General features: G+C 45.5%; 1 protein-coding gene across 1 annotated transcript in view; it reads left to right on the top strand.

Annotated features, from left to right (window-relative positions):
* The window catches only part of slc38a12 (solute carrier family 38 member 12), a 303056-nt gene that overhangs the window by 104159 nt on the left and 184591 nt on the right, over positions 1-14306 (top strand). Inside the window, exon 7 of the mRNA XM_085963226.1 lies at positions 10785-10884. Coding sequence (XP_085819352.1) covers positions 10785-10884 — 100 coding nt within the window. The remainder of the gene's footprint in view (positions 1-10784; positions 10885-14306) is intronic.

The raw sequence follows: 14306 nt of genomic DNA on the forward strand, positions 1-14306 counted from the left end.
TGTCCCTGCCTTCTCCCCATATCCCTTGATTCCTTTAGCCTTAAGAAATATATCTAACTCTTTTTTGAATATATTTAATGAACTGGCCTCCACCGCCCTCTGTGGCAGAGAATTCCACAGGTTCACCACTCTCTGGGTGAAGAAATTCCTCCTCATTTCAGTCCTAAATGGCTTACCCCTTATCCTTAGACTATGACCCCTGGTTCTGGACTCCCTGGCCATCATAAACATCCTTCCTGTATCTAGTCTGTCCAGGCCTGACAGAATTTTATAAGTTTCGATGAGATCCTCTCTCAATCTTCTAAACTCCAGTGAGTATAAGCCCAATCGACACAATCTCTCCTCGTACGTCATTCCTGCCATCCCAGGTATCAGCCTGGTGAATCTTCGCTGCACTCCTTCCATGGCAAGAACGTCCTTCCTCAGGTAAGGCGACCAAAACTGCGCACACTACTCAAGGTGCGGTCTCACCAAGGCCCTGTACAACTGTAGCAAGACATCCTTGTTCCTGTACTCGAACCCTCTTCAACATACCATTTGCCTTCTTAACCGCCTGCTGCACCTGCATGCTTACCTTCAGCGACTGGTGCACAAGAACACCCAGGTCTCTTTGCACTTCCCCTTCTCCCAATCTATTGCCATTCAAATAATAATCTGCCTTCCTGTTTTTGCCACCAAAGTGGATAACCTCACATTTATCCACATTATAGTGCATTTGCCATGTTTCTGCCCAATCACCCAACCTGTCCAAATCGTACTGGAGTTTCACGACATCCTCCTCACAGCTTACCCTCCCACCCAGCTTTGTGTCGTCTGCAAATTTGAAGATATTACATCCAATTCTCTCGTCCAGATCATTAATATATATTGTGAACAGCTGGGGTCCTAGGACCGATCCTTGCGGTACCCCACTAGTCACTGCCTGCCACTCGGAAAACGACCCGTTTATTCCAACTCTTTGCTTTCTGTCCGCCAACCAGTTCTCTATCCAAGTCAATACCTTGCCCCCAATCCCATGTGCCTTAATTTTGCACGCTAATCTCTTATGTGGGACCTTATCGAAAGCCTTCTGAAAGTCCAAATACACCACATCCACTGGTTCTCCCTTATCTATTTTACCAGTTACATCCTCAAAAAATTCCAGTAGATTAGTCAAGCATGATTTACCTTTTGTAAATCCATGTTGACTTTGTCCGATCCTGTCACTGCTTACCAAGTGCTCTGCTATTACATCTTTTATAATAGATTCTAGCATTTTCCCCACTACCGATGTCAGGCTTACCGGTCTATAATTCCCCGCTTTTTCTCGACCACCTTTTTTGAATAGTGGGGTAACATTAGCTACCCTCCAATCCATGGGTACTGTTCCAGAGCATCGAGTTCTGGAAGATGACCAGCAATGCATCTACTATTTCTAGGGCCGCTTCCTTAAGTACCCTGGGATGTAGATTATCGGGCCCTGGGGATTTATCGGCCTTTAGTCCCATCAATTTTCCTAACACCATTTCCCTACAAATACTGATTTCTTTCAGTTCCTCCCTCTCATTAGACCCTATGTTCCCCGGCATCTCTGAAAGGTTTCCTCCTTTGTGAAGACAGAACCAAAGTATGAATTTAGTTGGTCTGCCATTTCTTTGTTTCCCATTATAAATTCCCCTGATTCTGACTGTAAGGGACCTACACTTGACTTCGCCAATCTTTTTCTCTCCACATATCTATAAAAGCTTTTACAGTCAGTTTTTATGTTCCCTGCCAGCTTACACTCATACTCTATTTCCCCCCCCCCTTAATTAATCCCTTTGTCCTCCTTTGTTGAATCCTAAACTGCTCCCAATCCTCAGGATTATTGCTTTTTCTGGCCAATTTATATGTCGTCTCCTGGGATCTTATGCTATCCCTAATTTCCCTTGTTAGCCACGGTTGAGTCACCTTTTTTGTTTTATTTTTATGCCAAACTGGGATGAACAATTTCTGTAGCTCATCCATTCGGTCTTTGAATGTTTGCCATTGCCTATCCACCGTCAACCCTTTGAGTGCCATTCCCCAATCAATCCTCCCCAACTCGCTCCTCAGACCATCATAGTTTCCTTTATTTAAATTGAGGACCCTAGTCTCCGAGTCAACTACTTCATTCTCCATCTTAATGAAGAATTCGATCATATTATGATCGCTCCGACCCAAGGGGCCTCGTACAACAAGATTGCTATCATGTCCCTTTGTTCGCCAGATACCCTTTCATAGATTGGATCATGCAAACTAATGATGTTACAACTGAGGTGGTGGGAAGCTGCCACTCAAGTGATCAGGACAACTGAACAGCACTGTAATCATAGAATCTTCCAGTATCGAAGGAGGCCATGCAACCCACCATGCCTGTGCCGGCTCTTTGAAAGAGCTCTCCAATTATTCCCACTCCCCTGCTCTTTCCCCATAGCCCTGCAGATTTTTCCGTTTCAAGTATTTTTCCAATTCCCATTTGAAAGTTTCTACTGGAGCTGCTGCCACCAGCCTTTCAGGCAGCGCATTCCAGACCATCATTCAATGCATGAAAAAACCTCTCCTCTACCCCCTGTTTCTTTTGCCAATTATTTTAAATCTGTGACCTCTGGTTATCATCCCTTCTTTCAGTGGAAACCATTTCTCCCAACTTACTCGAACAGAACCTTTCATGATTTTGAACACCTCGATTAAATCTCCCTTTAACCTTCTCTCCTCTAAGGAGAACAATCCGAGCTTCTCTAATCTCTACACAAGTCCTAATACCGACCCCGGGAGACACCACTGTATACTTCCCTCCAGTCTGATAAACAACCGTTCACCACTACTCTGCTTTCTGCAATTTAATTCCATGCAAATGATTAGAATAACTTGGTATCAGATGTGTTATATTAGAAAACCATTGATGACTACAAATAATGAACAGTAGCTCAGCGTTCTGCTGTATGGCGTTTGTTTTTCTGCCGATACACATGACCCTTATTAAGTAGCATCTGCCAGGGTACTGAATTTGGATGATCAGCCATGATCTCATTAAATGGCGGAGCAGGCTCGAAGGGCCGAATGGCCTGCTCCTCCTATCTTCTATGTTTCTATTCCATCTCCCAGTTGCAAATTGGCTGTAGGTCTCGGGCAGTTTTCTCAATTCTGTCTGCCGTGTCTTTTTGTTGATGGAAAGTCTGACCACTTGTACCTATTGGTGCCGCTCTAAATAATAACAGCAATCTAGTGTATCAAACTATTTCTCTTTCCAATCTTCATTCCATCTCTTGAATCCTTTGGCTCCAAGTCTATGCCTATTGAATGGAAGTTACTCTGATGTATAGGGAAGGAGCTGATGATTCCAAGGGAGGTTTCTGGTCCGAATGTGGTTTTTCTATACCTGCTCAGCTCATCCCTGTTCTATGCCATTTCTTCCAGTCCAGTTTTCTTTTCTGGATGATCCTTCCTACTCTGGCTCCCACCCTACGTTTATTTTCTTAAATTTCTTGAAGCTGTTGCTCACTCATTATCATCACATTGAGCGATCAGCAGTATGGGTTTTAGCATAACTGCAGCACTGGAGGCAATGTTACTCGCCTCAGGAACTCTTGTTCTAAAACATTTTGTTAATTGAGTTGGCATTGCTGTTGATATTTAGACCTTTAGACTTGCTCTAGTACTTTTGTAGTTCAAATAAATTACCATTAAATGGCCTCCCATCACAGTTGACTTTCTAGCTGTTTAGTTTCCTTTCCATCTGTACTGCAGTTAGTCTTGCCTTCTCATTTTTTTCCTTCCAGTTTTCTTCAGATTGTTTGCTCTCTCTGCACAGTGCCTTTGTGCCTCTCTCCAGTGCAACGGTTGATTCATTCTCTCTTCATATACTCCATGCCCTTATGGCATAATCAAACTATGGCACTGCCCTGCACCTTGTAACTCATCATGTGAATTAATTTGAATCTTTGATAGTAAAGAAATCTGTTCTAGTTGTACACAAATAAGATTTGTCTGTTTTAAATTCTTAAATTAACTCAGGAGTCTTGTAAATTGTCCTTGAACGTTAATTTGAATCTGTCCTTTGTTGTGCAGTGCTCGTCAATTCATTCACGTTAACACCGCACTGTTAAAGGGAGTGTGGGGAATTCACACATTTATACTAATAAAAGATTAATCAACTCCTAAGGCTAAGCAATGACCCCTTTTTCTAATGACCTTCCTGCTATTTCTTTCACTTCCGTGCATCCTCCAGTATGTGAACTAACCCGTGAAGATCTAACTGGATGATTGAAAATCTCATGGCTGCTATCTATCTTTTGGAACAGTTGGTTTCCTGGATGTCTTGGAACTGGAACATAAATTACAAAGATAGTTTTATAATTAGTGGGTTTAAAATGTAACCATTGAATGAGAGTTAGTTCTGTAGGGCAGCGACTTGATTTACACTACTCATTTAAACAATGGGGAACTGTGATACAAACTGTTCTCTATCCAAGTGAAGACATTGATCAATAGAGAACTAATATGTTAAAAACAATAAAATAAAAGTTCAGCATTCTTAAAGTTTCATAATTGAGGTCCAGCAAGGTCGGTGTAACATCGCTGCGGACTCTAACCCAGCCTATAGGTCTTCATACCAATGGGCAAAATTCATTCCTAAAATGTCATTATTTTGCAATGTGCCAAAATTCCCCTACCTTTACTTAACTGGACAATATATTAAAGAAAGCCTGTTCTGTTGAAGTGTTGTAATTCACAGGCTTCAAAGCATTCATTGCTAAAGTCTGTCTTGGGCAGTGCATTCAATGTACTTGTCTGCAGTGTCTCTGCATTCACTTGTAACCATCGACTGGCACTGAGCCTTCTGCAGAATGGCTGGTGGCTGCACAGATACCTGTAGACATTTAGGCCTGGATTTTGCGATTGGAATAACGGTGAGGCTATCGGCGCTCACCATTATTATGGAGTAAATTTGAGAGTGGTCTTAAACAGAGTGCACCTAAACAGGTATAAAAGTTGGGAATTTGGAGAGATTGGGAATTCGGTGCAGAGGGAAAAGGAGCTGCTGCATTCTGCCTGCAATACTAGTGGTTTGTGTTACAGGTAAATATTGAATTTCATGTACCGATAACAAACTAGATCAAGTAATTAGTTAAAAAACTAAACTAAGTTAATTAAATACATAAACTTTAATTAATAAATAAAACAAGGTTATAAACGGATGGCAGTGCAGGTGGTGTACCGCAAATGCAGCATGTGAGAGTTTGTGGAGAGCATCGCGATCCCGGTCGACCATGTCTGCAGTAAGTGTCTGCATCTCGAGGAACTTCAGCTCAGAGTTGTTGAGCTGGAGTCCAAGGTGCAAACATTGCAGGGCATCAGGAAGGGAGAGAGCTACCTGGTCACTTTGATCCAGGAGGCAGTCACACCCCTTGGGTTAGGTAGTGGTGCAGGTCTGGTTAGTGGTCAGGGACAGGAGGGTGTGACTGCAACTCGGGTAGTTGAGGGGACCCCAAGTGCAGTGCTGGAGGAGACTCGGCCTTTGCGCTTATCCAACAGGTGTACAGTTCTTGCTGCTTGTGTGGATGAGGGCACAGTCTGCAGGGTGAATGAGCAAACTGACCACTGCACCATGGTACATTCAAGTGGAGGGAGTGAAAAGGAATGTTGTAGTGGTAGGGGACAGTATAGTCAGGGGGATAGATACTGTTCTCTTGCAGCTGCGATCGAGAGTTCCGAAGGCTGTGTTGCTTGCCCAGTGCCAGGGTTAAGGATATCTCCTCGCGGCTGGAGAAGAATTTGGAGTGGGAGGGAGGGAGGATCCAGTTGTTGTGGTCCACTTAGGAGCCAACGACATAGGTAGAATTAGAGATGACGTTCAGTTGTGAGAATTTGAGGAGCTAGGGTAGAAATTAAAATGCAGGACCTCACGAGTAATAATCTCTGAATTGTTACCTGAGCCACGTGCAAATTGGCATAGGGGCAAAAAGATTAGAAGGTTAAATGTGTGGCTGAAAGAGTGGTGTAGGAGGCAGGAGTTTCGATTTATGGGGCATGGCACCAATACTGGGAAAGTGGGAGCTGTTCCACTGGGGCGGGCTCACTTAAACTGGGTCTTGGCAAATCGAATAACTAGGGCGGTAGGCAGGGCTTTAAACTAATGAAGGGGGGTGAGGGGATTCAGGAAAGAGTGAATTTAAAAGCAGCGAGAGTAATGTCAAGGTTGTAGAGTAGAGTTTTGGGTAAAAAAAAGCCGAGTGGGTCAGGAAGGGACAGAGAGTAACAGAGAGCATCAGTGACTAAGGTGACATCAGGGAAAAAGAGAAATAAGTCAAAGCTAAAGGCACTATATCTGAATGCGCAAAGCATTTGCAACAAAATAGATGAATTAATAGCGTAGATGGAAATAAATGGGTCTGATTTTAATTACGGAAACGTGGTTGCAGAGTGACCAAGGCTAGGAATGAAATATTTCCGGATACTTGACATTTAGAAGAGATAAACAGAATGGAAGGGGGGAGGGTTAGCCCTGATAATAAAGGATGGGACAAAGACATAGGATATACAGCACAAACAGGCCGTTCGGCCCAACCAGTCCATGCCGGCGTTTATGCTGCACTCGAGCCTCCTCCTGTCTTTCCTCATCTAAATCTCCTCCTGTCTTTCCTCATCTAAATCTCCTCCTGTCTTTCCTCATCTAAATCTATCAGCATAACCCTCTATTCCCTTCTCCCTCATGTGCTTGTCTAGCCTCCCCTTAAATGCATCTCTACTATTCGCCTCAACCACTCTGTGGTAGCGAGTTCCACATTCTCACCACTCTCTGGGTAAAGATGTTCCTTCTGAATTCCCTATTGGATTTCTTGGTGACTACCTTATATTGATGCTCTTCCCCACAAGTGGAAACACTCTGTGTCTACTCTATCAAAACGTTTCATAATTTTTAAGACTCCTATTAGGTCACCCCTCAGGCTTCTCTCTTCAAGAGAAAAGAGACCCGCCTGTTCATCCTTTCCTGATGAGTATAACCTTGCATTTCTGGTATCATCCTTGTAAATCTTTTTTGCACCCTCTCCAGTGCCTCTATATCCTTTTTATAATATGGCGACCAGACTGTACGCAGTACTCCAAGTGTGGTCTAACCAAGGTTCGATACAGGTTTAGCAAAACTTCTCTACTTTTCAATTCAATCCCTCTAGAAATAAACCCGAGTGCCTGATTTGCCTTTTTTATGGCCTTGTTAACCTGTGTCGCTACTTTTAGTGATTTGTGTATTTGTACTCCGAGATCCCTTTGATCTTCTACCCCATTTAGATTCTTATTTTCCAAGTAATATGTGACCTTTTTTCTTACCAAAATATAATACCTCACATTTATCTGTTGAACTTCATTTGCCAATTATTTGCCCATTCTGCAAGTTTATTAATGTCCTCCTGTAATTTGTTGCAGCCCTCAGTATTAACTATCCCCCCCAATTTAGTGTTGTCCGCAAATTTAGAAATTACGTTTTTGATTCCAAAGTCTAAATCATTAATGTAAATTGTGAACAACGGTGGTTCCTTGTGGAACACCACTACCCACCTTCTGCCACTGTGAATAGCTAACCTTTACCCCACTCTTCTTTGAGAGAGAGGATCTTGGCTCGGAAAACCAAAGCAAGTTTGAAGGCCTAATCTCTACTGGTGTGTGAGCAGAGCTGGGACAATGCAATACACTACATGCCTCAAAAAAGCAGACTTGAGCAATTAGTTTCAATATTTGTTTGGTTATACTGGTTCTATACAGTGGAGAGTTGATGCTTCTGTCTGAGAATGAATCTTGAAAATGCGGAGGAATTAGACAGTGAGGTGCGGAGAGATACTGATAGCAGTATGTAAGTAGCAGCAAATTACTATCTTGATCCCTGCTCAGGATTACTACTGATATTCACCATTAAAAACCCTGATCTCAGTTACAAACCCTTAATAATGAATTATACGCGATTATTCGGACCTGGATATATAATCAAATACCCAGGAGACGACTCCTGGTATTATTTATGAAGGTGGAGCCTGCCTGTAATGGGGAACAGAAGCTTTTCTTTTTGGACTGAGACTCAATTGCAAAGTGAAGTTGGCTGTACACTGCCCAAGTGTGCAGGTGAGCTTCAACCGCAGAGGATTACCCCCAACCTAGATGTTGGGGTGGAAGGTGACGTGGGGAGCCAGGCACTCTGTCAGAGGGAGGAAAAAGTGGAAGGTGACGTGGGGAGCCAGGCACTGTGTCAGAGGGAGGGAAAAGTGGAAGGTGACGTGGGGAGCCAGGCACTGTGTCAGAGGGAGGGAAAAGTGGAAGGTGACGTGGGGAGCCAGGCACTGTGTCAGAGGGAGGGAAAAGTGGAAGGTGACGTGGGGAGCCAGGCACTGTCAGAGGGAGGAAAAAGTGGAAGGTGACGTGGGGAGCCAGGCACTGTGTCAGAGGGAGGGAAAAGTGGAAGGTGACGTGGGGAGCCAGGCACTGTCAGAGGGAGGGAAAAGTGGAAGGTGACGTGGGGAGCCAGGCACACTGTCAGAGGGAGGGAAAAGTGGAAGGTGACGTGGGGAGCCAGGCACTGTGTCAGAGGGAGGGAAAAGTGGAAGGTGACGTGGGGAGCCAGGCACTGTGTCAGAGGGAGGAAAAAGTGGAAGGTGACGTGGGGAGCCAGGCACTGTGTCAGAGGGAGGGAAAAGTGGAAGGTGACGTGGGGAGCCAGGCACTCTGTCAGAGGGAGGAAAAAGTGGAAGGTGACGTGGGGAGCCAGGCACTGTGTCAGAGGGAGGGAAAAGTGGAAGGTGACGTGGGGAGCCAGGCACTGTGTCAGAGGGAGGGAAAAGTGGAAGGTGACGTGGGGAGCCAGGCACTGTGTCAGAGGGAGGGAAAAGTGGAAGGTGACGTGGGGAGCCAGGCACTGTCAGAGGGAGGAAAAAGTGGAAGGTGACGTGGGGAGCCAGGCACTGTGTCAGAGGGAGGGAAAAGTGGAAGGTGACGTGGGGAGCCAGGCACTGTCAGAGGGAGGGAAAAGTGGAAGGTGACGTGGGGAGCCAGGCACTGTGTCAGAGGGAGGGAAAAGTGGAAGGTGACGTGGGGAGCCAGGCACTGTCAGAGGGAGGGAAAAGTGGAAGGTGACGTGGGGAGCCAGGCACACTGTCAGAGGGAGGGAAAAGTGGAAGGTGACGTGGGGAGCCAGGCACTGTGTCAGAGGGAGGGAAAAGTGGAAGGTGACGTGGGGAGCCAGGCACTGTGTCAGAGGGAGGGAAAAGTGGAAGGTGACGTGGGGAGCCAGGCACTGTGTCAGAGGGAGGGAAAAGTGGAAGGTGACGTGGGGAGCCAGGCACTGTCAGAGGGAGGGAAAAGTGGAAGGTGACGTGGGGAGCCAGGCACTGTGTCAGAGGGAGGGAAAAGTGGAAGGTGACGTGGGGAGCCAGGCACTGTCAGAGGGAGGGAAAAGTGGAAGGTGACGTGGGGAGCCAGGCACACTGTCAGAGGGAGGGAAAAGTGGAAGGTGACGTGGGGAGCCAGGCACTGTGTCAGAGGGAGGGAAAAGTGGAAGGTGACGTGGGGAGCCAGGCACTGTGTCAGAGGGAGGGAAAAGTGGAAGGTGACGTGGGGAGCCAGGCACTGTGTCAGAGGGAGGGAAAAGTGGAAGGTGACGTGGGGAGCCAGGCACTGTCAGAGGGAGGGAAAAGTGGAAGGTGACGTGGGGAGCCAGGCACTGTGTCAGAGGGAGGGAAAAGTGGAAGGTGACGTGGGGAGCCAGGCACACTGTCAGAGGGAGGGAAAAGTGGAAGGTGACGTGGGGAGCCAGGCACTGTGTCAGAGGGAGGGAAAAGTGGAAGGTGACGTGGGGAGCCAGGCACTGTGTCAGAGGGAGGGAAAAGTGGAAGGTGATTTGGGGAGCCAGGCACTGTGTCAGAGGGAGGGAAAAGTGGAAGGTGACGTGGGGAGCCAGGCACTGTGTCAGAGGGAGGAAAAAGATGCTTAAGAGTTCAGGCAATTGGGTTGGTTGAGAGCAGCACTGGCAGCAACCTTAGAATGGATGTCTTTGTCTTCAGGTTTTCCAATATTCTTTCTTGAAGATGTTGACCCACTGGGGGTCCATTCTAAGGACCCTGGCAACCTTTTGCAACTTCATTCACGTGGCCTTTCAGTATCTGAGCCTGGTGTTTGGAGGATATTTGCAGCTGAGCCCGATCCTATCCATATCCAAAGTCCACAAAGGCTGGTTTTCCAGGAGTCGCTCATTGAGCTGCTGAGAGCAGGAACATTAGCTGGCATTGTTTTTCCTGCCCCAGGGTGCTGAAGACCAGTAGTGCTCAACCATTGCCCTGGCTGAGCTGGGTAGAGACTGCGGGTCATACCCGGGGCGCGTAGCTGCTGTTAATTAGACCGTACTGTTTGTGCACTAGTAGCCCCTTAGACAAGACGGTTGTTGCCAGTTTGTGGTATACAGGATATCCATCACACTTGGGCTTGTGTCACACCCTGAAAATACATCATAAATAGTGTGTTTTAGTAATTCACTGGGGGGGGGGGGGGGAAAGTATGTAGCATGAGGAAAGTTACCCGTTTCACTTTTGACAGTGCGTGTGGTGACTAATCTCTTCGATGCGCACAAAGACAAAAAGGACAGATTGCTGCACAGGTCATTCTTGGCAACCCTCACTTCAATATCAAGTGCCAATAACTGAAAATAAAGTTGGTGGCAGAGAAGAGCATCTGTCTTTGCACAAAGGTTTGAGAACACATATGGGTTGCAGCATCTTTAATTTGTTTTGTTTCTTTCCCCACAGTGGGAGTCAACATGTTCTACATCTGCATCATCATCTACCTCTATGGGGATCTGGCTATCTACGCAGCTGCCGTCCCATATTCCCTTACTGAAGTCGTCTGGTAAGTGCTCGATTGATGCTCTTGCCCTTCATTTAGCTGCAAAGTCAGTGAGATTATTACTGACCCCTTCAATCCTATTTTTTGCAATTTTATGATGAATGATCATAGTTATTCTAAAGTAAAGAAATAAGATGAGTCAAAGGAAAATTGATTATGGAGTAAAAACAGAATAACTATTAGTGTTCCATTTTATTAGGTTTCATTTGACTTCTCCCATCAATACAGTAGCACCAAAATACACACTCCCAATTTGCTAGCAGCTGCTAAACTGAAACTCTAACTGTTAACCATACTTTGCCCTCATTGTAGTTTGAGATATAATTAACAGTAAAGGATTGGTTAAAAAAGAGACATGCTTCATTAACCCATGTGTTGATATTTATAGAATTAGAAAATAACATGACCAAACCAGGCAAGTACTTTCCAGCACACAGCCTGACAGTGTGGGCTTTCTCCCGACTGCGGTGTCCAGAGGCAGACCCCTGTCCCCTGTGGTCCAAAGCTTGTACCTTCATGCCATGAAAAGTAGTGTCACAGAAAGGCCAAAAACATGCTCATTTATTTGTGAGTTTTAATTACACTGAAGCACACGGAAACAGCAGGCTATCAGCAGCACAGCATTCATTCACAATGTAAACGTGCACTAATTTTTAATGTAGAAAATGTCTTGAGGTGCTTTACAAAGACGGGGAAAAATGAAAGGAACGGATGTTGATCCACGGTGGGGGGTTAGGAGGCATGACCAAAAACTTGGTTGCAATGCTGATTTTTTTGGAAGGTTTTCTAGTTGGAGAGGGCGTTGAAGAGTTGGGCCAAGGCTACTAACATCTCTGTTACTGGCGTGAAGGGAAGGGGCTGCATAGAAAACCAGAGTTGGAGGACTGGAGGAAAGTTGCACAGATTGATTGGCTGAGATTGTGGAAGCAAAGCTGAGGTTGAAGATTTTAAATTTAGTGTATTGGGAGACGAGGAGTCAGTGTAGGTCAGTGAGGATAGGCGTGATGAGCAAGCAGAACTTAGTTTATAGAGCATATAAGGTGGGATGGCAGCAGGAGGATGCTGCAGAGGTTCTTTCTAGTCTATAGGTGAAAAAAGTGTGAATAAGGGTTCTGCCTACGCTGGAAGGGCGAGGTGGAAGTAAGTGATCTTGGTGATGAAGAGAATGTGGGGTTTGAAATTCTGCCAACATCTCTTCAGTCCGAATGGGTGGTTGGGGTGGAGGATGGAGTCGGTGGAAGGGAGCTGAAGATAATGGCCTCAGTCTTCCACGTGCTGAATTTGAGTAAACCTTTACTTGCCAGTGAAAATCCCCCTGGTAGTCTGGTGCACAGAGGAGCTGGAGCTGGTCATTGTCAGCTGACCCTGGGCCATGGATCATGTGAATGAGGGCCAGCATGTAGATGAGGAAGAGGGGGCCAAGGATAGATCCTTGGGGAACTCTGGAAGTGACTGCAGAGGCTGAAAGATAAGCCATTGCTGGTGGTGGGTGTGCTTGGCTGGCTTTGTATGTAAGAAACCAAAACTTTACACACAACTTTAAACTTTGTCTAAAGTCTTGATTGCTGTTCCAAAGCTTTTAACTGAGATTTTGATTAACGGGTGTGCCTGTGCCAGGTGGGAGTTCTCTCAATCGTCACGATGTGGAAGTTGCCACAAATGATTGAGGCGCGGGAGCTATAGATTAGGGATAGGCAGTAGATCTTGTCGCAGTCTACACCGGCTTTTGAACTGGACAGTTCTTTCATACTAGCTGTGTAAGCATGTTTTTAGATCAATCTTGGCTTTCGGGCAGTTGAGGCAAAATCTGTCGACGTCTAACCCCTAACTTGCATATCCTAGTTTGGACCAAAGCAATATCCTGGCGTGTTTGCAAGGTTCATATTCATCCAGTGGCTCCAAGACCAGAGAGAATTTCGAATGCAGTTAACATGTAATACCTTGCTTCCGGGCGACTGGCTTGTTACTTCCTGAAACCCATGGATGTCTCGAACGATCTGTGTATTGTCTCCCTCACTCCATTCATAACCCCCCCCCTCACATGTACACACTTGAACAAAGTCCTTTCCTAAAACAGCTCAGTTTTATTTTAAATTTGGCTTATTAAAGATTTATCACAAAAAGATGAGATTTCAGTTTGAAGGAAGACATCGATCTGTTTCTTTTGCAAGTTTCTCCCCTTGTTTTCGGTCCACTTTCTGGTTTAGGTCATTTTGTAGTATTTAGCACTGTACTGGGTAGCTCAGGTACTCTCGTATATATTAGAAAAGAAATTGTAAGATAATGTACCAATTAAAAGGCATTGAATGGGTTATCTTTCTGCAATTTTAATCGCAGATAATCCTGTCCTGTTGTGTGCTAATCTTGCCCAGTTGTACGGTAATGTACTGGTTCTGGTACTGGGCTAGCAACCCACAGGCCGTGAGTCCAAATCCCACCATCGCAAGCTGTGAAATTGAATTCAGTTTGACAATTTGTGGGTTAACACCAGAAAAAAGTAACCATGAAACCTTCCAGGTTGCTGTAAAAACCAAACTGGTTCACTAATGAGCTGCCATCGTTATCTGTTGTGGCCTCCATCGCTACCTGTTGTGGCCTACACCACGAGGCGATTTACTCATGATGTCCTCTGAAGAGCAAGCCAGTCAGCTGTAAACAATCTGGAGAATTCATTAATAAGAAGCCCTGCCAAACACCATAGTGTGAGCACCACCATCACGAAGACTGCAGCGGTGCAGAGAGAAGGCTCACTACTACCACCTTGGCAGGATCAGAAGCTAGCCCACTGTTGCAGATTTACAGGTTGATTGTAGATATTCTCTTGGGATCGGTATCACTAGTCACTCTTGTAAGTGAAACTTGAGCCCCGTATGGTCTGGAGAACACCTTTACAGCCCATTATTCAGTTAAACAATAGTGTGTCCTGGCAACCATAACAATAGGCCCCTTGTGTGTATGGGATACTATGTTCTTGCATACAGTTTTCAGTGAGAGACATCTATTATCGCTGCTTGTTATTTTCCATGGTACAAGAAATAAGTTATGCCACTGCCTTCCCTGTAATGGGTTAAACTCACTTCAAAGTTAGAAGCCCTTGAACTAACTGGCACCAATCTTATTTCTGTCTGGCTGTATGTATTCAGGCCTCGGCCTATAAACGCCTCAGCCTCCCTCTCACTGACAGGGAAAGCAAGACCTCTGTTTCAAAGGCTATTCCAGGCTCACTGTTCTAGACTGACTTCAGAGAAATAAAGGCTGGTTTCTGAGCCGTGCTTCAACGCTGGGTGTTGAGGATTGACTCACCGAATGGTCGATCCAGCCCCGGTCCCTTTTGCTCCAGTTGTATCTAACTGGCACGGCACTAATTACATTTTAGAGTGGATGAACATAACATTTTGAGAATTTTACCTACTTGGCCTAGAAAG

This window comes from Somniosus microcephalus, chromosome 21, assembly GCF_052327205.1.
Source record: "Somniosus microcephalus isolate GS21.2 chromosome 21, FLI_Smic_1.0, whole genome shotgun sequence".
Taxonomy (NCBI): domain Eukaryota; kingdom Metazoa; phylum Chordata; class Chondrichthyes; order Squaliformes; family Somniosidae; genus Somniosus; species Somniosus microcephalus.